The 26,403-nt window shown below is 39.8% G+C and overlaps 1 protein-coding gene across 4 annotated transcripts in view; it reads right to left on the reverse strand.

Moving 5' to 3' along the window:
• Positions 1 to 3,702: 3,702 nt before the first annotated feature.
• FRMD4B (FERM domain containing 4B) overlaps positions 3,703 to 26,403 on the reverse strand; it is a 315,073-nt gene continuing 292,372 nt past the window's right edge. For all 4 annotated transcript variants that reach the window (XM_073901535.1, XM_025885439.2, XM_073901534.1 and 1 more), the window contains 11 exons: positions 25,793 to 25,931; positions 25,175 to 25,316; positions 23,858 to 23,991; positions 23,643 to 23,762; positions 22,109 to 22,337; positions 19,092 to 19,148; positions 17,008 to 17,155; positions 14,400 to 14,519; positions 12,445 to 13,256; positions 9,303 to 9,435; positions 3,703 to 5,160 (listed from right to left, as the gene is read on the reverse strand). In XM_073901535.1, coding sequence (XP_073757636.1) covers positions 5,040 to 5,160; positions 9,303 to 9,435; positions 12,445 to 13,256; positions 14,400 to 14,519; positions 17,008 to 17,155; positions 19,092 to 19,148; positions 22,109 to 22,337; positions 23,643 to 23,762; positions 23,858 to 23,991; positions 25,175 to 25,316; positions 25,793 to 25,931 — 2,155 coding nt within the window. In that variant the 3' untranslated portion in view covers positions 3,703 to 5,039. The remainder of the gene's footprint in view (positions 5,161 to 9,302; positions 9,436 to 12,444; positions 13,257 to 14,399; positions 14,520 to 17,007; positions 17,156 to 19,091; positions 19,149 to 22,108; positions 22,338 to 23,642; positions 23,763 to 23,857; positions 23,992 to 25,174; positions 25,317 to 25,792; positions 25,932 to 26,403) is intronic.

Below are 26,403 nucleotides of genomic sequence, written 5' to 3' on the forward strand. Positions count from 1 at the left end.
ACTGGAAGGCAGCACCCAAAGAAGTGGATTTAACACATTTTCCTAGGTAAGACGCCCAGGGTTCCTCAGTGGGGTCACTTTGGGCAGTTTGGATAGAACAACTATTTATTGTAGGGGCCCATCCCATGACTTGTATCTGTTTAATGTCCCTGGTCCCTATATGTCAGTAGTATTTCCAAATCATTGAGGGATTCTAAAATACAGCAACATATTCACATTTCCAAATGCCCCATAGCTGGTGGTACAGCCCTAGTTGAAAACCACAGAAACTTTTAACCTTGGACACTTCTTAAGTGTAATAAGCATTTAAGAAGAGATAATTATCTAAAACTCAGAAGTTAAGTCAGCTCCCATCCCCATTACCTTGGTCCCAATACACCATTCTTGTCAAGACTGCTGATATTCAAAAGCAAAAGAAAAGGGAGAAAATGTTTGTGTGTGTGTTGATGTTAAGAATCAGCTAAGTACTGCTAAAACAAATCTTGATGCACAGTTCCTATTTTCTTTTGCAGGGGAGATAGACTCCATGAGGCATCAAAGGTAGAAAAGGTGGGAAGTACTAGAAGGATTTTTTGGCACTGGGCTCAGATTCTAAAAGGGGATTAATCCCAGATTCACTCTTTCCAAGGAGAATCAAGAGCGAAAGCCCACGGGCACATACATCTGATAGAGGTCAATTCTGAGAGGACTCCTTGGGGTCATGGTAGCAGAGCATATAAACTTCATATTATCCTGCTGCCCTGAGCCATCAGAAATGGAGAAAGATTGATAGATACTTTCAGTGCTACTGATCAATATTTAGCTCATTATGGTTATCTGTGATTATAACAAGTATATTCACTGGTGTGAGACATTTTATTGACTTGAAAAGAATTAACAAATGTACTTGGTCCACTGATGAGCTCACATAGCAATACAAAATGCAGCCTACCAGGCTGCAAGGCTGGTAGTAACCCAGATAAGGGTTATCTTCACCTATATTCAGACTGAGGCCTGCCTTTGCCTTTTTGCCACTGGTAATGGAAAAAAAAAACCAAAAACAAACAAACAAGGACAGCTGAGCTTAGCATATATTCAATTTTCATTTATGTATATATATATATATTTTTTATAAAAGATTTATCGATTTGAGAGAGAGCACAGGGGGAGGGGCAGAGGGGGAGAGAGTCCCAAGGAGACTCGGCAATAAGCATGGAGCCTGAAGTCCGCTCTGTTCCAGGACCCTGAGATCATGACCTGAGCTGAAACCGAGTCAGTCGTTTAACTTACTGATCCACCCAGGTGCCCCTATAATATATTCTTAAAAATCTTGTTTGCTACCCAGACTGCAGAGAAATTGTTCTTGGAACAAGGCTGCAGTAGTTTAGGATTTGGTGTTGGATGAATCAAAATCTATTTCCTGCTTTTCTTCCAAGTGCTGCACGACTTTTGGACAAATGATTTGCCCTTCCCAATTCTCAGATTCAGTAACATGGAGATAACATCAAGTCACTGGGCTGTCGTGGGGATTAGAGCAGCTCGTACACACAACACTTCACGGCACACACTGAACCATGAGGAACACGAGAGGTAAAGGGCTTGAGCAGAAAGATGAGTATATCCATGTATGTGTTAAACAGATTTTTCTCTTTCGAGATGAACTGCAGCTCCATGCCTTATGAGGTAACAGGGGATGAAGAATGACTTGCCTTATTAACATGCATGAATGGGAACCTCCTGTGAAGAGCTCCAAGTTAGCGGTACTCAGAGGGTGGTTCAGATACTCTTATGACCGTGAGCATTGAGTCATGCATGGAATTGTTGAATCAATACATTGTACACCTGAAACAGCACACCGTATGTTAACTATACTTCAATGAGAAACATGGGGAGTTAAGAAACTGTTAGTGGAATGTAAATTGAGGTAAAAAAGTAAGAGTCTGTGTTTAGAATCTGTGATTGTGACTCGACAGAGTAGTTTTATGCCCTGTGAATCTAATAATGAGCAGGAATGTATATTTTTGTACCCATTTGTTTTTTTCCACTTCCCTAGGAATTCATTTTTTTAAATTAACTTGTTTTCCTTAGTAATTCATCTTTGTCTTCACAAAACTAAAGGCCCACAATAGTTGAAAATTTAAAAAACTTGTCTCTCACCACTGATCCTGTGAAAATTACTCTAGAAAAGAATTCAAACTCTTCTGTCCTGAAGAAAGTCATTATTCCACTTCTGAATGCTCTGAAGGACTAACATTTGAAGGAACTCTTAGTCTGAACCTTTGTTCCTAAGAACAGGCCAAACTAATAGTTTGAAACAATTCTGGAATCTTTATTACTTGTAACATTAAGCTTATATGAGTACAAGAAAGAATTTTGAAGAATTTTCTCAAATATAGGAAAAAATATGAACAGCAAGGAAGGTGAGGCAATTAAAAAAAATCCACCTTGGAAAATATACATCTTTATGAGGTAGATCAATATATATTGATACAGAGAGGTCCATGATATGCTAGGTGAAAAAAACAAGTTGTAAACTGTCCTTGCAATATGATGCTGAATTTTTAAAACATTACTGTATGCATAGAAGAAAATGTGAACTAATAGAAAATAAATGAACAATTCTTACATCTGGTAACATTAGGCTTCCAGGGCATAATTATGTTCTTATGTTATTTATTTGCTTTGTGTTTGAATTTAAAATTTTTTTAATTTAAAATTTTTATCAGGAAAATATGACATCTTGTAATAAGAAACAGATCAATGGGTTATGTTGAATAATTTACCTTTGCCATGCTTTGGTTATTAATAAACACACCAAACATGTGGTAGAGAGAGGTTTTCCTAAAAAGACAGGGGAAAAAAAAAATCAAACAGCAGGCCCACTGTGCTTCCATTTCTGTACCTTCTTTAACCATTTGGGAGCCAAGTTCCATGCATTCTTTCAAAGTGTACTTGCAATTCTGAGCATTCCCTTTCTTAAACAGAAGAAGGTTATTTCCATCTGAGATACTTGCACAGAAATATTAAGGTCTTCCTACATTTCATTTCCCATTCCCTTCCCCCATTGTGCAGGATAAATAGATGTCAGATGAAACATTTTCTTGAATTTAGAAGACCTGTTGGCAAGTCGGCAAAACTAGGATGGATGACTTGTTACAAATAAACAACATTCGCACGATTAGGAAGCCTAAAAATTCACATCTGTCATCCTCAGTGAGGCAATAAACTACCGTATTTCATCAATTCTAAGACAACTTTATTGTAAGACACAGCATTATTTTATGTAGCACTAAGAAAAAAACACTGCCAGTTCATTGAGAGCATGCCATCCATCAAAAGATGCATCCTGATTTCAAAGATGTAAATATGAAAAAATGTGCATCTTGGCATCAATAAAATATGCTAATATATAACTAAAAATCCGCAATCTTGTCCAACATGATTACTTGAAGTAGAGCACTTTAAACTGCTTTGTCTGAACCCTGAATGTAATGGAAGAATACGTAAACATTTTCAGTAGCACACCTCAGTTTATTGACCTATGTAAAAAAATAATAGGTCTTAAAAAGTCAGAACAGTAAAAGAATATGCAAAAGGGTATTTCTGTTTCTAGAAGGCTATACAAGTATGCAAAAAGGAATAACTTACTATTTTTTGCATGTCTTCTTTTTTGTTCCAAATTTTTCTCCCAAACTTCATATTTAATGATACAAATGACTAAGGACCAGTTTAACAAAGCATTTTTATGTATATATTACATGCTTTGGAATATAGATAGAAAATGTTCCAAAAAAGTTGTTCAGAAACTTCTCTATTCACAATATGAACATGAAACCTGTATAAAAGGGGGGAAGGGAGCACCTTTTATGGAATATTGAAGCAGAGTGAAGATGACAAAAAAGAGCAATCTGGAATATGGAAATATTTGTTTTTGTTTTTTTTTTAAAAAACAATACAGTAAACCATAGCTAATTAGTTCTTCCGAGTAAAGTATGAGGTAGTTTTAGCCTCATAATTAAATCTACTGCAGCTTGGAGTTTTTTTTGTTTTTGTTTTTGTTTTTTTTGTTTTGTTTTTTAATGATTAATCTTGTTTTTTGTCATTTGGTGACTTAGAACCCCCCATTGAATCTGGACAATATGCTTACTTTTCTAATGTTCACCATTTTAAGGCACGCAATTCATTGAAAATGCTGTGGCTTTTGTTTTTCCATTTTGTTTTGTTTTGGGTTCTTTCTGTATGATCTTAAAATACTTTTTTGAACTCTTGGTTAGAAAAACTTTCCATATCAGGTCTGCCATTTGAAATGGCAGGCAAATTGGAGAGTTACCAGCCTGAATAATCATCCATCAGGCAACTGGTGTAGAAAGAAAAAAAGGAGCCCAATAATATTGTACCTTAGAACATTCTCCAAGCAGAGTTTGTCAATTATTCAGTGGGCTGCTTTGTTTTCCCCAATCTGCTACCATAAAGTTATATTACAGGATGCTAAGTCTTTCCAGAACCCATTTTACGGTGCTTATGAAAACCATCACTCTTTATGATATCCTAAAAACATTTACACTCATTCAGAACTTCATGAAAATCCAGCTTCTCTTCAAGTAATTTTCCAATACTGTCTAAATTGTTCATGTCTGGGTAGAGATAGCAAGTTATTCTTCACCGGCTCACAAACCCAAACTTTCTGAAGGTGATTAATGACTAAGGAGTTTCTGCTTTCCCTTTCCTCATCATTCTGGATTGTGCTCTGAAATTTCCCGTCCTTCTTTCCTGTTGGGGACCCTGAACGCACTTTTCACAGTTTTGCGGTTTGCCTTCAACAACTTTTATTCCCTTAAAAAGTGCTTGCTACTGATAAAGGCTGAGGCCTTTCGTGGCCACGGCTCCACCTTGCTCTGTCACGTGAGTGCCCGGAGTCAGAAAGGCAAGTCGTTCAGGGTCTCTCCAAACTTGGATGCCTTTAGCTTTCTAACGCCGGATAGCTTTCTGGGAAGACGAACACATTTTGCAAGGCACACTAGTGTGAGATGCAGTGTTTGGTCAAGAGGTCCAACTGCAGTTCAGACTAATGTTCCAGGCTTTGAATCTTCATGCCAAAAGAGCTTCTGCTCCCTGCTCTCCAGGCTGTCTTCCAACCGGCTTCCATCTGTGCTGTCCAGTTGACTGATCTCTGGGTACTGTCTATTAAAGGAAACCAGGAGAGTTATTACTTGTGGTCATTTTTATTACCAGAGTACAAAGATGACGCTACTCAAAGAATTAGTAGAAAGCACTGTCAAGGCAAAGGATGATGGTGTGTTCTTTCACTATCCTACTGGCGAATTGTCAAAAAGGCCCATGCAAGGTGTACTTAATTCTCTCGGGAGATATTCCTTTGTCTCACTTATATTTACCATTGATTAGGATCCAGATTGTGGTAAGTTACATGTTAACTTGTAGGGTTTTTGTCTGGAAGAAATACAAATAACTTTGGTCTACTATAAAAAGACTATGGTTATAGTTTTATTGCCCTGTAGGCCATTAACTGGTTTTTTAATCTTATTTAGTAATCTTATTCCAGCCTTTTATCTTTCAGTGTGTTGAATTCAGTCTTTTGAATTCTCTTGGAAGCAGCTTTACCATTCTGTTACATTAATGAGTTAAATAAATCTTTGACACATGCCCATTTTCTCTTTGTGTGAGAGTCGTATTTTTAACTTTTTATTTTATTTTATTTTTTAAAAGATCTTATTTATTTGAGAGAGAGAATGAGATAGAGAGAGCATGAGAAGGGGGAGGGTCAGAGGGTGAAGCAGACTCCCTGCTGAGCAGGGAGCCCGATGTGGGACTCGATCCCGGGACTCCAGGATCATGACCTGAGCCGAAGGCAGTCGCTTAACCAACTGAGCCACTCAGGCGCCCCTATTTTTAACTTTTTAAAAAGTATTTTTGACAGCCACATTTTAAGTATTCTTCAAATTAAGGGAATAGACTAGATGCTTTCCTCAGGGACAAAGGAATATATTTAGTGGCAGGCAGGGGCACCCAGGAACACATCTTACATCCCTAGGGTCTATGGGTTGAACATCAATTGGAAACAACACCACATTCAAAAATCATAGGCATACTTGGATGATATATCCAAAGGAAGGCATCCTATAACACAAAACATTCCAATAGGCAAAACTTCATTCCTGCAACAGTCATTTAGAATAGGTTAGATAGTTAGTAGGTTTCTTTTTATTTTACATTTCTTTAGTCAAGATGGTTAAAAAGGCACTGGAAGGAGAGCTGCGGAAAGAAATACTATGTGAAACCAGGTATTTAGTGTTTTCATCTACTATAAACACAAAGTCAGATTTCCATAGCTTCACACATCAGCCAGAACAAGCAAAAGTCCTGCTACAAGGCAAGATGCAGCAGACGGATCTGAGGGCTGTACTTACTACAGCTGGCTACACTGAGCAAAAGAGAACTGAAAACTGATCTCATTTCGGGAGACACAACCATTCTCCGTGACAGAAGCCCTGGGTGTTGCCTGGTAGAGGTAGTTAGATAAGGAAGAGAATGCAAAATGGAAAACAGGAAGGCAAGGGGGAAAAAGTTATTTGAAACACAGTTTGCAGCACACAGAGCCAAGAATCTGACTGCATTATATACTAGGGAGCATAAGAGACATTGACATTTATGATTTTAGAAAGCCTATGCCACTGACAATTATACCACAGCATACTTGGAAACAAATTTTTATTGGTAAAAATGTGTAGCTTTCTGTAAATGTTAAGAGCCAGACACTTGGGGGGAAAGGATCTTGAAATACTATGTACTTCATTTGTTTAAAAAATTACTCAAATCTTGAACTTCAGGGCAGATCTAAAGGTTTTCTTTTTATCTTTATCTTGAAACCTAATTTCTCTCTTATTTTAAAAATTATGTTTTCATCAAAAATAACATAATTTTACACCAAATTTCTAAAACTTAATGGATGGCTGTTATGATACTTGCTTTGTTAGTAGGTCAAGTTAAGTTGATCACTCTGAGGTATAATAAAAAAAAAATCCTAAATAGACAAATAGATGGAAATAAGCACACCCGTACCTCTGTTGCTGGGAGGGTAAACTGGCAAATCTTTCTGGAAAGCAAGGGCTTAAAAAAATTCACTTTTCAATTTAATCCATTAATTCTACTTATTGGAATGTATCCTAAGGCAATAATCTGGAATTCAGACAAATATTTTGCACAAAGACATTAACAGCAGCATTACAATAAAAAAGAGAGAGAAAAATCTAAAAAACCATTCAAATTCAAAATATGGGAACTGTTAAATAAAGTATGGTATATTTATTGAGTGGAATATCATGTGGATCACATAAAGTAAGGCTTAATGGTTTTTAAAAATATGGGAACATGTTTATATTGTGATATTAAGTAAAACACTGGGATGCAGAAATTCATAGATAATGAAAGGTGTAAAACTGCACATAAGGGTATCATTACCACCATGTTAAAAATGGACACTGGAAAATGGGAAATGTGTCAAAATGCTAATAGCTACCATCTCTAGATGGTAGAATTATGGGTAAATGATTTCCTACTTATTTATCCCTTTATTATTTTCCTAATTTTCCACAATGAGCTCATACGATGTGCATGTGAGCACACACAATAGGGATCTTTAAATAGTTTCTAATTTCCTGTAGATTACCCCACCTCTGACATCAGACTCCACGTCAAGCCATCTTGGGCTGGCTCTCTGAGACAGACAGGCACACTTGGTAAAAACAGACTTTCTCTAAAAATGTTTAGTACTTCCTGAGTCCAGTGAAAGTAGTGTTAAGGATTTTCAAACTGTTTCATGTGCTTTTATATTATTTCTCATGCAGTCCATGAAAAGGAAAGTAAAAGTGTACAAGTGGGGAAAACTATATGCAAATGAATTATACAAAACGATGAGAACTGACTTAAAGTGCAGCTCCAATTTTGGGCCAAAGCCATTATAGTTCTTGCTCCTAACTCATTTGCAAGCATTATTTACAGAAACCCAAGCTATTTGAAGTCCCCTGAGGTATATTTTCACTAAAATCCTATTTTGAGCACACCCTTTGTTGAGTTGAGACAATCGGCCTAACAGTTCAAGCCAAGAAAAACTCTCCTTGAACAAGGAGAAGAAAAATAAGGCTTTGGGGTTGAATACCTCCAATTCGTTTGTAACACTGAGTACTTTATTAAGAAATTATGATTTCACTCATATGTGGAATTTAAGAAACAAAACAGATGAACAATGGAAGGGAAAAAAAGAGAGAAAGGCAAACCAGAAGAGACTCTTAACTATAGAGAACAAACTGAGGGTTGATGGAGGTTAATCAACTAGAACTGAAATAAAAAATTGAAGTAGAAAAAAGCAAAGATATTTAATCTCTCAAACTCACCAGGCTAGACACTTTGATAAGTTATTGTCTGTGTAAGTCTCCCTATGCCTGAAGCAATCTGACCTAGAGCAAAAATTAAATAAAAACAAACAGAAAATGCTCTATTTCTTGGCACGATGGGTGTGAATGATATCCTGTGAAAAGTGAGGGAGAAATGACCTCTTCATAACTTAACTCCTCTTGGAGAAACTCCTCTCCTCTTGCATATACAAAGAAGTAATGCGGAGTTAGCCATCTTTTTTAAAAAATCACATTTTAACAAATTGTTCTTGTATGTTTCCTCCAAATGTTTACAAAGAACCACGATTACAATAGGGCAACTGACTGTGTTTGTAGCTTCTTAAGGAACACAGGGTCAGACACAAAATGCTGGCAAATGTTCATTGTAATCAAGCCCACCAACTGCCTACGAGGAATTCTGATGTGAACAGCCTTTTCTGGAGTAGAGATATTTTTCCTCCAAGGTTCCAGGAGAGTCTTAAATGGATGTATCAGTAATACCGTTTAAAGTACTGCAATTAAAAAAAACCCGTCAGACACAGAATTTAAGACCTTGCAGAAGACGAGGAACAGAGTCAAATTCGAACAATCTAGATTAGGAGTCAACAAACCTTTTCTTAAAAAGGCCAGATATTTTTGGCTTTGTTGGCCACGAGGGCTCTGTCGCTACTCCACTCTGCCCTCACGGTGCAAAAACAGCCATAGATAAAATGTACGTGAATGAACATGGCTGTTTTCCCATAAAACTTAATTTACAAAAACAGGTGGCAGCTGGTTTGGGCCCCACAGGCTATAGTCTGATAATCCTTGAGCAGTCATAAAAAAAAAAAAAAAAAAGAAAAAAGAAAAAAATGAATTCCTCAATTGTTTTGACCAGGAACAGGCTACTAGAATTTTGGAGCATTGCTTTCTCACCTGCCTGGGGAGGGCAAAGGATTACAGATGTTGCCGTAGCAGCTGGTGTAGGAAGAACGTGCCGGGGTCTCGTAGTCAGATAGCCCTACAGCTATCTGGGTCCTCCAGTTTCCAGAAGCGTTTGTAGAAGATACTAGAAGTAAAAATGGAAAGAGACAAAATTAGTGGGAATATTCAAAGCAAAGACTGTTTAGGCCATTTAGATGTACATTATAATCATCTATGTGCAGAGATTAAGAGCCAGTGTTTATAATCAACAGAGTTCCTAATCCAATTTAGTCACTGGCCATGTGACCTCGGGCAAATAGTTTACTCTCTTCAAGTCTCAGTTTCTTCACCTGTAAAGTGGGGATAACAATGCAGATATATCCTGTATAGGGATGATACCAGGATTGAATAAGGTTATATATGAGAATGTCTAGCACCGTGCTTGGTATAGAGTAAGCACTCCCAAAATGGTAACTATTGATATTGTTAATGGGAATAAAGTTAATTGAAAGGCATAAAAAATAACCTAAAAGACAAGTAGGAAAAACATTCTCATATATGGAGAGAGTCTTTCCATTCTGGCTATGGTGGCTGGATAGATAAGGCTTTATTTGTAAAGATAAGATGACCCAGTTTGAGTTTTTTGGAGGCCTTTGGAGGAAAAGCACTCCGTAAGTTGCCCTGTTGGGTCACGACTTGCTCCTCGGCCCAAGGCAATGCCAGCCACTAGCAGGATCGACGCATACTTTTTGCCTTAAAAGAGAAAGTGTGTGTGTGGGAAGGGGTGGGGAGGGTAACTAGTATAGGAGGGAATATGTTCTACTGAGGGACTGAACTGGAACAAGACAAGGGCATCATTTGGGAGCAAAGCCCAGTGAATGTCTCATCGTAGGGCGTTTGTTGTCCTCTCTCTAAAACCAGTCCTGCTCCATGCCCAGGATGCACAAGGTGACCACAACGCCATGCTGGTGGTCCAAGGCCAGGACCGCTCATGGATACTTCCAGCTCCCCTCCATTTCCTGTTCTTGGCAGCCACCTTCCTTGTCTTCTTTCTCACACCCACAAAGCCCTGGTGTCCAGTGTAGGGTGGACGCCTTTCAAAACTCATCTGTGGCCCTGGATGCCATGAGGTTTTGACTCAAAGATGTAATTCTCTCACTTCGAGTTTCTAAGAATGTTTCATAACTCTGAGTCAGGGGCTGGAAAGCTCGGTGGTTAAGGTGTCAAGCACTTCCTAGCTCTGGGACTTGGCCAGGGTCACTTCAACTCTCTAAACCAGAACTGCCTCTGCTGAAAGACGAGGATAGTAATAATAGACCTAACAACAGCGCTCACGGTACCCAACTGTTTGCATACATTAGGTGGGATGGTGCACACGAAGCACTGAGCATGTGGCATGGCCCAGGGGAAGCTGCCAAGAGATGGTGGCTGTCATTACTACTAAAACGGAGTCACCAAGAGAGTCTTCAGATGACTAGAACGAGCTACGAAACCCCTGACTACTTTAGCAAATAACAGGAAACTCTCCATGATGCATGCCTGTTGTAATACATTTTTGCAGCTATAAAATGTAGACAGGAATGAGATCTAATTCCATCCCTTTAATTCTTTAACATGAATGGAATGCCTTTGGTCTGTGGGGCCAAATCCTATGGCTACAAGCCAGGCTCCTACTGGGTGTGAATCGAGAAGCACTCACTCCATTCTTACCTTTGCCCCAGGGACCGAGCCAACCAGCAGTAATGCTGTGGTTTCGGAGGGATGCCTGCTCCTTTCCAGCCTCCCTGCTTAAAACGGCATCACCCCAGCCCTGGGCCCTGATGACAATCCATATGCATCTCAGCCCTCCTTGTTTATTCTTTCTTTCTAACACCTTCTCCATGTTTGTTTTTGGAAAGATTCTCATGCAGTGCCCTGAACGTTAGGGGGAAGAAAGGCGTTCTCTAGAGATGAGCCATAAATTACCAGGAGTAAGAACAGGAGCCTTTTTGTATGGTAGATGTGATAATAAATGGGAAAGCCCTAGCGGAAGTCCAAAGTCCTACACAAACCATAAGAGACCGTACACCCAAATAAAAAAAAAAAAAATAGAAATCTCCATGGAAATGTCTCTGGTCAACAAACTTAGAATACTTTTAAAGGCACAGTTTTCACCAACTATTACACGGTGATTCAGGAATCCCTGTGCTGTGTCCTACTAAGGGGTCATGCCTGAAAGAGGGGCAAGAACATAGGACCTCAGGTTTCCACGTAGTTCAAGAACTCATTCGTTTTAGAGCCTCGAAATTGCTAATTTGCATACACTCCTCTGGCTGCTGACTAGACCGTGAGCTCCTCAAGGCCAAAACTGGGTCAACCCTGGCTCCTCAGCTTCCGGGACATGCCTGCTTGTTTGCTGAATCAACGTAACCAGAGACAGATATTCCTCTTTCCCCTCATTTCTCTACTCAGCGAGGGGTAAGCAGTAAGTACTCCATGGATTTTAGTGGAGTGAGGGGCCCAAGTCAATGCATGAGGGAACATCTCTAACCAAAATTATCTTTGAAAATCCCTTACACCAACCCTAAAGCAGAGTATATATGATTACTGAATTGAGTCAAAGCACGCGAAGCACGTAGAACAGTGCCAGGAACAGGGCTTACAAATTACTGGCTCCCATCAGAATTACTAAGATCCTCACGCAGCTACCCGAACATTCAAAACAAACTGCCTTTAGAGGATCAAGTTCCTGCTGGTGAGCAGGGAAGGATGCAAAATCCTAATGTTTTCTGCTTACCTGATGGATTCACTCTATTTTTTTTTAAATATATCAAACATCAGTGACCTGAACACTTTAATGACATGGGGAAAAGATAGAATATTTGAAAGCCCCTAACACAGGGCAGCATAGAATAGGTGCTCAATGAATGCTTGTTGGATTGGAATCTACGATTTGCTCCACTGGACTCCTGTGGACTGTGTTCTTTGGAAAGCCGAAGAGAAAGAACTATGTTTCAGTTGGCAATTCTTACTGTGGCCCCACGGAATGGCTACCAGTGTCATGACCTTGGGTACTGGCCCTGTGATCCCTGAGGGGAGTGGTTTGGGGGAAGGGTGGGCGGGGGACAGGAGGTAAATTTGATCTGGGGATCAAGTGAGTAGGCAGTATTCTTACCGGAAGAGTAGGAGGATGTTCGGCTGCTGGGAGAGCAGGGTACTTGTAGCCCTGCAAACCCCAGGCACCTCTGCGATCCCCTGTCTGAGTCAAAGCTAGTCTGTGGGCTGTGCCCCTGATCCTTCTGCCCAGAGGCCCGCTGGTACCAGCCACGCAGGTGCTCTGCAACTAAGGCCTTGTGGATGTTTTTGGTGATGTGCTCTGACTTGGCAGCAGCCTTCCTGGGCAGCCGGAGAGTTGCATATGGGTTGTGGGGCACCCGGTCGACCTCATCTTCATGAAAGGACCTGCTATAGTCCCTTTGGCGCTCGTAGCTGTAGTGGGCTGAGGCCCGGTAGGAAGGATTGACACTGTACTGTCCCTCCGTGTCGTTCTCATAGACATAGCCGCCACTGTAATAAAGATCGCACTCGGGATAGGGTGTGTACCCAGCAATATAGTAACTAGAAGAAGGTTGTTCCTGGCTCTTTGTGTAGACACCATTCCTCAAACTATCCTTTTGTGCTAGGTTGGGCATGCTTCCTGAATTTGAAGTCGAAACACTCTGTTTCTTGGACCTTCTCCGGCCCCTCGCACGAGTGTCCAGAGTCTGGGTAGTGTAATATGGGCCGGCGACGGGCGTCACGCAGTAATACTCTGTGCTTGACTGGCTGGTGTAGGAAGACCCGTCATCCAGGATTTCTGTACTACTGCTTCTTTGGGATTTGGAGAGGGAGAAAAATGGCTTATCGTTGTCCATCTCAGACAGCAGGTGGGACTGAGATTCAAGGCTTCCACTGCGCTGGCGACAGTGCTGGGCTGAAGATTCGGGTCTGCAGAAGGAGAAAGGCCAATTTAACAGAGGTAGAAACAGAGTAGTAATAGGTAGTAACAGAGGTAGAAACAAAGTAACAGAGGAAGAAAGAAGGAAGGACCGAAATTTTACAAAATGAACATGGCGTTGAAGGATCTAATCACCCCTGAACTGCCATAAGACTCAAAGGTTTCCAAAGCTGACTGCACAAGAGAATCCATTTTTCACACAATCCCTTGGTTCCCACACAGGTTCACTGTGTCATGGTCCAAATGAGAAAAGAACCAAGTTCTAACAACCATGCGATCCCAAGCCTCACTCGAGAGGAGGGAAGATATAAACTGATGATGCACAAGTTACATCAAAGCCTAAAAAGAAAGCCCAACGCATCTTTGGAGGTTCCTCTCTTCCAATAAGGATAGCAGGAGATGCAGACTAGGGTGGAGGGAGCACCGCACGGGGGAGAGCCTGGCTCTGATGCCAGACATATCTGGGGGAGTCATGGCTCTGCCATCTCCCAGCTGTGCGAGCTTGGGTAAGACATTTAACCTCTTGCAATCCTCATCTGTAAAATGAGGAGGGAAAACAGGATCTGAGATCTACAGTTCGGCTTGTTGTGTGGACTGAATAATATCAGGCATATAGGGATGCCTGGGTGGCTCAATCAGTTAGGCCTCTGCCTTCGGCTCAGGTCATGGTCCCAGGGTCCTGGGATCGAGCCCTGCATCAGGCTCCTTGCTTAGGGGGGAGCCTGCTTCTCCCTCTGCCTGCCGCTCCCCCTGCTTGTGTTTTCTCTCTCTCTCTGAGAAATAAATAAAATCTTAAAAAAATAAAAAAAAATCAGGCATATAAAAGAGCTAGCAAAACCTCCCCTAAAGACGTCAAAGCATTGCTCGAGTCATTATCTTCATCCTCACCACTGAATAACAAACGGTGATGTCTGGTTGGGAAAATTAAGGCGCACGCGCATACACACACAAATCTCCTATCTCAAAGCATATTTTTCAATACATTTTCTTTGCCAATGTCGTTGACCCATTAAGTAGAAAATGTAGATTCGTAACACAGTCCTGCTGAATCAAGTGCCTTAAAATGATTAAGATGCACAACAAAGGAAAGCAAAACCAACAGTGGCAAAGTCATTGGAACGAAGCGCTCTTACTCCAAGTGGCTGGTGCTATAGGCGTTCCGGGTCAGAACTGGGGTGGTGGGCATACTCCGTCCGCCCAGGGGCCGCTGCTCCAGGGTTTTGTAAGGGCTGCCGTGTGTCGACAGCATTTCCCTGTGATGGGGAAAAGAAGAAGTCGGGAGATGATGAGCCTCCTGACATCTCTGGCAAACTCGTCATCAGCCAATCTGAAACTTACTGGAAGCTGAAGGAAAGGAGCACTGGAGAAAACAGGGCAGAGTGCCTTTGTGCTTTAGTATCCTTGATCTCTCTGAGTCATACGGATGAAGGAAAAAAATTAAAGTTTTTTAAAAAAAGAGTATATTGAATAAAAGAGATCAAAAGCAACTAGAGCAGGGGCAGCAAAGCCTTTTTCTGTAAAGAGTCTAATAGTTAATATTTTTGGCTTTGCAGGCCAGATGTCCCAGTCCTTACTGCTCTACTGTGCCCTTGAAGGACAAAAGCAGTGTAGACAACATGTAAGTGAATGGGGGTGGCTATGAGCCAATAGAGATTGACTGTGGATACCGAAAGTCAAGTATCATATAATTTTCACTTCCCCAAATACTATTGCTTTTGATTTCCCCTCCAACTGTTTAAACATAAGAAAAACCATTCTTAGCTCGTGGGCCATATAAAAATATAAAATAAGTCGCAGGATGGATCTGGCCAATGGGCTATTGTCTGCAGGCCCATGGACTAGAAGGCAACATCTTTAAATCACTTTGTTTGCTACCCAGCACAGTGAGAACACACTCTGAAGTTAATTTTTTAATTAAATGTGACTTTGATTACATTTTTACTTATTACAAAAGCACGTCAAGTTCATTGCAGAAAATTCTGAAAATACAGATAAAAAAGAAATTTAAATATCTATAATCAGAAGCCTCGGATATAGCCAGATATTTTTACTAAGCATACTTACAGGCATTTACAGTTTTTAACAACAAAAAAATATTATCTTACCCTATATTCTCCTTCAAAACCCACATTAAAAAAACTGTATCTAATGTTTTGTGTTGGTTAATATTCATTCACAATGTTATTTTAGTGACAGTATAACATTCCACTGTAAGGATTTATAATTTATTTAAACAATTCACTAGTTGAGCATTTGGGTTGTTTTCAATTTGTCACTAGTGTAAACAATAATGTGATGAGCATCCTGTACTTAATTCAATAGGAAAAGTTCCTCTAAGTGAAATTGTTGGATCAAAGAGCAAACCCATCTTAAGCTATTAAGGAAGTAGGTATAGTAATTTTTAAGATAATGATTTCTGGTTATAATTTTTCCTTTTACTGCAATAGCTTTGTTTTCCCTAATATAATAAACATACTTGTCCAGGGCTGTCCAATGATGGAAATGTGTTATATCTATGCCAGTATTATAGACATTAGCCCATATGTGCGCCCATTAGCACTTGAAATGTGGCTAGCATGACTGAGAAAGTGAATTTTTAATTTTATTTACTTTTAATTGAACTGGCCAGCACAGCTCTAGACACTTGGATTTCTATTGTTTAAGGCAACAGTTCTAAATGCTATTCTAACAGAGGGGCCTGATACGGTCTTCGACAAAGGAGAAATATAACAAGGTGTTGTTTTCATAAGCGAAGAATTATTTAATCTAAATAATCTTCCTTTATTTTAAGACTAATTTCCAACACCTTTGTTGAGATGCAGTGTGACATATTGGTTAAAAGGTTCAAATCCTGATTCCAACATTTACATGAACCCAACAGGTTATTCAAGCTTTCTGGTCCTCAGTCTACTTATCTGTAAATGGTAATGACAGTTGTCATAACCACCAGGATTGTGGTACAGATTAAATTCATTAATACATATTAAAACACTTTGAACAGTGTCTGATACACAGTAGGAGTTCCATAAATGTTAACTTCATTTTATTATTATTATGACAATGGCTGTATTTTTTTTTGATATTTACATGTCGTTTTTTTCCTGAAATCATGGCATTGTTTACTTGAACATCCTGATTAGGGAGAGTAAACATTTGGTAATCCTATCTTGGGTCCTATTTTTCTTTCTTTCTTTCTTTTTTTTTTTTAGTAGTATTGATCCATGCAGCCAAATTCTGAGAATCACTGGTCTGTCATCTTTTTAAAATCTGGTGTTATTGCCCAGATAATATTTACCTGAGACATTTGAGAAAAAAGTCATATTGTCTATTTTACAGATTAAAGATGAGTTGAAGTCTCATTTCTATTTTAAAGATCAGAAGTCATTTCTGTCACTTGCACCGATAGAGTGGTATTTAATGTCAGCTTCCTGAGAGCATGGGTTCTGAAACTGAACTTAGGACATTATATCCAAATCCAGATTATAAATAATGCCCCTGGAACCTAACATAAATCCAGCAGACTTTAAAATATAGGAAACTGTCAAATGCTTTGAAAAGATCTCTTAGAAACACTTGCACTTGCTGTCAACAACAAATAACGGGGTTAGTTTCTATGCTTTGTTTTGCAAGATAACCCCTTCCGAAAGGATAAATAGGGTAAAGCCAAAAAGGGTCAACTATTTTGGAGGAAAGGTGCCATGGCTGTGAGGCATCTGCCTTACTAATGCTGTGACTTCTCACCTGGACTGCCTGGTCTCCACAAACTGTTCATTGACGGACGACTTTCTGAAATGGATTTGCTCAATCCCGAGAGACTTGGGGGGAAGAATTCTTGGAGAATGAGGTACTGAACTTGGTCGCTGCCCGGCAAGAGTGAAGTTGTCATTAGCTATAATAAGTGAATGAATGAATAAGTAAGTAGGTAAATAAATAAGGCAATAAATACCTTGCCAGCCCTCCAAAAACAAAATCAGAAGAGCTGATGTTTTTAGAAGTGTATTACTTTCAGGAAATTTATTTTTATACTCTATACACTAGAAAACGGAAATTACTGAATATAGTTGACCCTTGAACAACACAGGTTTGAACTGCATGGATGCAGTTCATGGATTATTTTTTTTTCTGATAAATATAGTACAGTATAGTAAATGCATTTTCTCTTCCTTATGATTTTCTTAATAACATTTTCTTTTCTCTAGTTTACTTGACTGTAAGAGTACAGTATAAAATACATTTAACATACAAACGTGTTTATTGTTTAAATTAATAAGGCTTCTGCCAGCAGTAGGCTGTTAGTAGTTAAGTTTTGGAGTAGTCAGAAGTTATACTTGCATTTTCAACCACGGGGGGTATGGCCACACATAACCCCCACATAGTTCAAGGGTCACCTGTTCTCTTGTGGGCCTGATCCAACTTTTGCCACTTTAGTAGGTACCACTCTGAGCAAAGAAAGCATTCTGGTAGAATGGGTGATACTATAGCTTTTCTAGAGTTATATTAAAGAAAAACCCCAGTGTGTATAGGGCCAAAAGGAAGCCGGCCTGTAAAGTTGGTATGGATCACTTTTGTTCACCTTTCAAGTTCTTAACACCTCTTTGGTTGACCAGAGGCTCATCCTATCATTGAAAGTGATATAACTGATTTATGCTAAGTCATTAGAGACTTGTTATGTCTCCTGCTGACATTTGCATTTTCAAAGAGGAATGGCAAGCATGACCCAACTTCAGCTCAAAGGAAGAATTTTGGAATGGTGGAGTTTCATGCACCATCAAACTTGGGGTGGGGATGGGGGAGATTAATCTGTATGGGTTAGTGGCGTCCCAGAATTCTTTAAATCATATGCGCCTGGGTGGCTCAGTCGTTAGGCGTCTGCCTTCGGCTCGGGTCGTGGTCCCAGAGTCCTGGGATCGAGCCCCGCATTGGGCTCCCTGCTCCGCAGGGAGTCTGCTTCTCCCTCTCCCACTCCCCCTGCTTGTGTTCCCTCTCTCACTCGCTCTCTGTCAAATAAATAAATAAAAATCTTTAAAAAAAATCATATCAGACAGATAGTCACTCCTGTGCTTAAGCACCAGGGATTCCAAGGAAGTATTCTACCACTCGATATGAAATCCATTCCATCATAAAATGTGTTGAACAAACACAGGCCATCCCAACAGATATGGCGTTCCTCTATGAAGCCAATACAATGACATGAAACCCAATTTCTTCCTAAGGAAAATAAACTCCTAGCTATCCAGAATACAGGGATAATCAAAGTCTACACTATATTTTCCAGTTTGAGATTAGACTCTAAATATATAGGAAGTCACCGTTGGGAAAAGTTGAGTGAAAGACTCTAAATTATCTATGCAACTCCCTGTGAACCTGTAATTACTTCAAGAGAAAACATTAAAAAAAAAAAAATCCTACACGGGGGTGCCTGGCTGGTTCAGTCAGTAAAGCATGCAACTTTTGATCTCAGGGTCATGAGTTCAAGCCCCACATTGGGTGTGGAGCCTACTTAAAAGTGAAAAAAAAATAATAGTAAGTAAAAATGCTAATAAAAAAATTCTATAGAGCCTCACAAACCCTTACTGAAGGACTGGCTTAGTTGTATATAGTATTATGATTTCCTAAGTTCAAGTGATTTGTATGGTACTGTATTTAATGCTGAGTTAGCCTCGGTAGAAATTAATCATAATCTCCCTTTCCCAACCATTCTGCATAAATGTAAGTTAGTTCATTCTGCTTTTCCCAAAAGAATAAAACATAGGCTTTACTTGAAGAAACTGTCTTAATATTTCGGAATATATAACATTTTAAAATGAAAAAGAAGAGCTACTCACAATCATCATAGGTGGTAGTGTCAGACAAGGAGCTGCTCTCTGATGGGATTATGTCTTCTGTGAATAAAAATAAGTGCCTTTAGAAGAACAGGGCATTTATACATCTACGGTGAATTTAATAAAGCAATTCTTAATAGAGTCCATCTTATTTTTATTTAGTAAGCATAACTAATTACAGTGCATTAAGAATAATTAATGATTACAAGAATGGAATCACTAGTAAAGATATAAACATCTTAGAAATTGTACAAATATGACACTGGGGGCGCCTGGGTGGCTCAGTTGGTTTAGCGACTGCCTTCGGCTCAGGTCATGATCCCGGAGTCCCAGGATCGAGTCCCGCATCGGGCTCCCGGCTCGGCGGGGAGCCTGCTTCTCCCTCTGACCTTCTCCCCTCTCATGCTGTTTCTCTCTCTCTCTCTCTCAAATAAATAAATAAAATCTTTAAAAAAAAATATGACACTGGACTATTTCTTAAAATGGAACAGATTTAGGGGCTCCTCGGTGGCTCAATCACCATCTGAGTCTTGATTTTGGCTCAGGTCATGATCCCAGGGTCGTGAGATCAAGCCCCATATCAGGCTCCGCTCTCAGCACAGAGTCTGCTTGAGATTCTCTCTCCCTCTCTCTCTCTGCCCCTCTCCCCACTGATGCACTCTAAATAAATAAATACATAAATAAATAAATAAAATCTTTAAGAAAAATGGGACCGATTTCAAGGCAGTTTTTGTTTTCAATCTAGCTTCTACATGGGATGAAAACTTTACCTTATACATTGAGGGCTTACACCCAACAAACTGGAAAGAAAAATCATGCCATTCATGTGAAAAATGCTAAATGTTATGCAAAATACACCTGAACCCTCACTTGAAAATCTGCTGTTAGTATAAATTATTTTTTGACCCCTCCCTGAAGAAAAGGGCCTTTTCTTAATAGGTAAACACTTTGTGGTGCATGAGCTTTTCAATTAGACCCAGGTTTCTCACGTGGCACTACTGGCATTTTGAACTGGATAATTCTTTGCTGGGGGGAGCTGTCCTTTGCATTGTAGGATCTCCAGCCTCCACCCACTGTCTAAGAGAAGCACCGCCACGCCCAGTTTTGGCAACCAAAAATGTCTGTACACATTGCCAAATATTCCCTGGGGTGCAAAACTGCTCCTGGCTGAGAACCACTGAATTAGACAGACCTGGGTTCCCATCTTGGTTTTGACACTTACTGGCTGTGAGACCTTGGGCAAATGACTTAATCCCTCTTACCATCACTTGGCTCAACTAAAATGGGAATAAGAATAGTATGTAGTATGCAGTGCTAAGGTGAACGGTAATTAAAATAATGGATGTAAAGCCCTTAGCCCAGCTCCTTGTACAGGACGAACGCTCAATAAATATTAGCTACAGTTTTGCTTTTATTACTTAGACACAGCTTCCTGGTGGTTGGAAATACCCATAATGCTCCTAAATATTACTGCTGCTCATCAGATGTTAAAACAAGAGTCATCTCAGATGTGTTGATCTGCCTTGGCAAATCATTCCACACACAGGGTCAAGTCCTGGCAAGGTTACAGGCAAATACAGCACCTTAGTGTAGGCTTCCATGCCATTATGAAGGGAATCTCTCCCATCTGATCTCAAATGTTAATCTCCATCAGAGCCGGGCAGACTATCTCTTAATTGGACACACAGTAGCGTTTGAAGGCAAGGTGCCAGTGTAGTCAGCTGTCAGGCACACTTAAAAAAAAATCTACCCAATATATGCTCAACCATTGGCACCATCTGCTGCCCAAATGTCACTCATTGTAAAGGAGATCACTCAAATCTTGCACAGTTTGGGGATGAATGGGCCACAACAAATGGTTATGAAAGTTAAGTACGCTGCTAATCACCCATCTCTGTAGGTCCAGAATGTAACCACCTCCAAAGCCAACTGGATTTCTCATTCAGAGTCAAAGCCATTCTAAATTCTCCAGCTGTAGCTGACGAACACTTGTGTGTTGATGTCTGTGCATTCACTTTCCAAAAGCCGTATCTCTGCTTTATAAACCATACCGCCCTAAACCCGAGAATACGCGAAACCTAGTCACCACATTTCATCCAATCTGACATATATAATTATTTTATGTTTCAGTAAAACAAGAGAAAGTATTGCCAATTGTAACTGTAGTACACCATCTAGTATAAAAATTATTCAAATTTCACAGATGTTTAAATGTGAAAAAAAATAGTCTTGGAATCAAAGAAATATAATCATATTTCAACCAACAATCAAGGCTGAAAACCATGCTGTTAAAGTAAGGCCAACTGGACTTACTACCTGAACGAGATTTTCAGTGTATTTTTTTCCCGAATATGAAAATCGTTAAGTATACAATGTTGAGAATTTTTGAAAATACAGAAAGTATTAAAAGAAAAATTAGTTACTTGAAATTCCACAACTACTAGTATTTTGAAATATTTCCCAACCAGCTGTTGTATGTAGATATTTATACGATGTCAGGATCATGTTGTGGTTATGATTTAATACCCTGCTTTCTGCATTTCATGTTATATCACAAGCATTTGTCCACAGCTTTAAATAGCCTCCACAATGACAGGATGGTAAGAGCTCTTTTCACAAATGTTAGATAGGTCCTTAAAAAAATGTATGTCCCTGCATGAAAAACCTTTGGGAAATGACTGCGTAGGCCTAGCTCTCTTACCACTCTGTGCTATCAACTCTATTTCCTGTAGTGATGTCAGGCTAGTTAAAAGGGGATTATGAACCAATATTGCTATGAATGCTCCTTCATCCCAAAAATGAAAGCAATGCAATAGTATAGTATTACAAAAGTGAGAATGTCACTGAAAACCATGTTTACACACTTGCAAGACTGACATCCCAAACCATTTTTAACCCTAAGAAACTTACTTTTAAACTTGTTCTTTCTTTTATCTCTCACCAAATGAACTAACTTGGAAATGCTACATACTATCACAAACATTGACTATGTGACTGGAAAAACCTTACTGATTACGAACCTGGTAAAATAACGGTTGCTTTCTGGCTGGGTTTCTTTCCACATCTGATTCGGTATTCATTTATCGCATTTTCAATCTCCTGAAGCTTTTTCACTGCATCTGTGTAATCTTGCTTTCGTTTTTTCTTCACGGTTTTATAAAGGTCTGGCTCGTTGGCAAGTTTCTTTGCAGCTTCAACCAGCTTTTGCTGTATTAGAAAATTGCTCTCCAGTTCTTGCAAAGCAGGATCCTGCATTTATACAATGATACTGGTTCTTGTACATTCTCAGTTCAGATGCTCTTTGAGAATAAAACCTTCCTAAGTCTACTGCATAGGTATTTTCAAACACTTTTCTAGAAGTCAAGACCTCCCTCATCCATTTACTTACACTCCTCACTACTCCGACTTTTTTCCTTTTAAAGAAGGGAATGGTCTTTCATTCATGTAGTTGGTTGGGTGAAGATTATATTTTTCAAGGAGAGATTCTTAACCCAAGATTCAGAGACACAGAAGGTTATATTTACATACATAGCTTTAGAAACAGATACATTTGGGTTTGATTTCTCTTTCTGGTGGTTCCTGCTTCGTGACCCTGGAAACACTGCTAATGTTGCATGTTATTTTCATTCTGCATCTCCATTTCAAATGAGAGAACATCTACCTTGTTTTTAAAAATATGGCAAGGATTAAATGAGATTGTGTGTGTTCATTGCTTAGCCCAGGACTGGGTATACTCAATAAATTGCTGAGCTCAGGGGCGCCTGGGTGACTCAGTGGGTTCAAAGTCCACCTCTCGATTTCGGCTCAGGTCATAGTCTCAGGGTCATGGGATGGAGCCGTGTCGGGCTCCGTGCTCAGCAGGGAACCTGTATGAGATTCTCTCCCTGTCCCTCTGCCTCTCGCCCTGCTCGTGCTCTCTCTAAAAGAAATAAACACATCTTTTTAAAAACTTGCAAAGCTCACTCTATTATGGATGGAAACTGCTATCATTTTCTACAGCCAAATGGCTAAATTTGGGCAAGAAACAGGAGTAGGGCCCTACGATCTGATGACATGTAAATAAGAAAGTACACTCTATATTGGAACTTTATTATACCTGAATGCTGCAGATGTATTATGTCACTTAAACTACTCTTATCCGTTAGCGGGAAGAACGAGGATTACCCCCATTTTATGGATAAGGGAACTGAGATCTGAGAAATGGCCTATCAGAAAGGGCAAACGTTTTCATCAAAGGCTTCTCTGTTTTACGTGGAAGCATCTAATGCTGTTGCTGGAGTTCTTCATTCTTACGGCCATGGTTCTCAGTTATAACATTTGGGGTTTGTTTAACACTCTCTATGCTTGGGAGGAGTAAAGTAGTGAGAAATAACTCAACTGTAATAGGACTGTGCATGAAAGAAAGAATTCGATTTGGTCTACTATATCACTTTCAAGTGGCGAGATAGAAAGGTACAGCAGGGACTCAAAAACCAAAGAAACGAGTCAGTCACATTCAGCTGAGGGCTGTTCTGTCGGGCTGTTAGCAGAAATGCTCAGAGCTGGTGCTCATACCTGTTCACTTGGCAGCAGGTTGTCATCCAATTTGAACGCGGTGCCTACACGCCTTCTGACCTGAGGCGGTTTCTCACCTACGTTCAGCGGATATTCTTTTGGCATTTTGCCGGTGAGCTCCTGTAAAACAGGACAGAATCGAGAGGGGGATAACTGACATTGGCCAGATTGTCAAACACAATGTGACGAGTCCCCCCAAAGCAGAAGACACTCACAGCCTCCCGCAAACAGATCTTCTTAAGCTCCTCGACTTTTTTCAGGAGTTTTTCCTGCAAGAGCTTTTCCTTCTTCTTGAGCTCCAGGATTTTCTCTCTCTTTTGCTCCTCGCTAACTTCTGAGTCTTGAGAACCTGGAGGGATTGGAAGGGAGGGCAGGGAAGGTTTATACAAGGCATGTTTCCTTCCTTTTTTAAAGGACAAAGGATTTTTAAGCCTGACCTGCTATTAAATAATAATTTATTTCATTTCTCCTTGTTTCCGAACATAATAAAAGGAAACTGGAGTACATTTTCTCATGCTTCTGGGCATCCAACACAGCCTGGTCATTATATATACCTTCTGTATTTTGGCTCAGTCATTCTAGAAGCAATGATAAAATGCTTAATGTTTCAGACGCACCCAAGGAAGAATTTCATTTTTCTGAGCAAGGGAGAAGGTAAGATGTTCCTGGAGATAATTGTTTAGAATGTCCTTGTAGAAAGCAAGCAAGCAAGGCAAAGGAACATTCTGTGCCTCAGATTAAGAGTTGACAATAGGATTTAGATGGGAAAATTCATTTGAGTTCAGTTACGTATACTTGGTGATAAGAGATTCCAGAATTTGGGCGCCTGGGTGGCTCAGTTGGTTAGGAGACTGCCTTCGGCTCAGGTCATGATCCTGGAGTCCCGGGATCGAGTCCTGTGTCGGGCTCCCTGCTCAGTGGGGAGTCTGCTTCTCCCTCTGACCCTCCCCTCTCTTATGCTGTCTCTCTCTATCTCATTCTCTCTCTCTCTCAAATAAATAAATAAATAATCTTTAAAAAAAAAGAGAGATTCCAGCATTTGGAATGAATCTCTCTCATGGTACAGTTCAATCATTAACTTTAAAATGTCACCTGTGTCCACATATACGTGTACAGAGGAAGGGCTTCAGGGCAGCAATCACACTGGGAGGTGGGTTTGGGGTGAGGTTTGAAGCTTGTAGTCACGTTTGACTATATATTAAGTAGAGCATTAGACAACTGTCTAAATCAAAAACTAAATATTGGGAGAAGAAGCTGATAGAATAGATGGGGAGAAAATGTCCTTTCAAGTTACCCTGAGGAGTTCACTATCTTTGTAACCAGTGTTGTTTATGCAAGCTATTTATAATTTAACTTTCCTTTTACTTTTTAATACATTGGTTTATGCTGCATGCTATAGGTTTTGATAGGCTTATTTACTCCCCAAATAATGGGTCTAAAATGTGTTTAAAAGTGGTTTATGACCCCCAAAAGTAGTTTAGGACCAAAAAAAGTGAAAAATAAAAATCACTTGTACTTTCCCAAAATGTTACCTGAAGAGATTAAACTGCCATTGCTCGCCATGATGAACTGACTTTTGGCCTCCAGTGTCACCATTTTGGAGACCCTCGGTGTTCCTGTCTCAGTCAAATCCATCGCGATATCGTCTAAACTCCTGGCTGAAGGAATTTTTGCCTAAGAGGTACACAACATGGAAACAGAATTCATTCAACAGAACCTATTTCAAATTAATAAAATGATTAAGTTACTATGGAATAAGTATGTCAACAGAGAGGACAATTTAGAATTTTTACATGCCCAAGTGACACTTCAGAAGAAAAAAATACAAAACTTAAGCTTTACATCGAAAATGTTTAAATACGCATGAATCTCTCTCATGGTACAGTTCAATCATTAACTTTAAAATGTCACCTGTGTCCATGTATACACGTGCCGAAAAGTTGGCCCATCTTACAACTTCTAAATCAGGCTATATATAGTGCTCCTCTTTTAAATGTAAGGAAAATTAAAACGGTCAGAAAGTTTAAAAAGCAAAAACTCAAAGAACAAAATCCCATGTGCTTCCATCTTTTCTGAGGAAGCTTATCTTCTGAGCAGAAAGCAAATGAGGGAGGGAAGTCTGTTCCTATAGAAACACTCTAGTGACTTACTTTGCTTTGCTTCCGGTCCAAGTAAAACTGGTGCTGACTAATTGCCATTACCCAGATGGACTTGATGAGAGAAGGGTTTGCATACCACGTTTGCACGAAGAGCCCACTTTGCCCAAAGGTTCTTCTTGACACAGAAATCCTGAAAGATTAAGCAAAGCATTCGATTTATTCACCTCTGGCCCAGCACACCACAACATGTACCCAGTGAGGAATGTGATCATGAAGTATCTTCTTATTTGTTTTCCTGCTGTCACACTCGGATGTTGAGAGGAGCCAAGCTTCTGATTTTCTCCTTTTATGAAGAAACCCGTTACACCTGGATAATCTCTCTTTTTTTTAAACTACCATATTCAAAAATGCATACGCACATAATCCAAAGGGTAAGAACTACTCAAATTAGGGGCTGTACTAAAAACATTTACTTAAAAAACCACAGGATGTGTGACCATCACAAGAGGTCAGGAATCAAGGTGATAATATTTCAAAGATAACGCAACCGAGAGGGCAGGGTCAACACCTCCCTCAAGGTAAAAGACCATTTCAGATCTAGGTAGACTTATGCAGCTCTGACATTATCAGAGGATGAACATGATAATATCGTCTGCAGATAT

This window comes from Callorhinus ursinus, unplaced genomic scaffold, assembly GCF_003265705.2.
Source record: "Callorhinus ursinus isolate GAN/ISIS: 27379988/994484 unplaced genomic scaffold, GSC_fseal_2.0 scaffold15, whole genome shotgun sequence".
Lineage (NCBI taxonomy): Eukaryota > Metazoa > Chordata > Mammalia > Carnivora > Otariidae > Callorhinus > Callorhinus ursinus.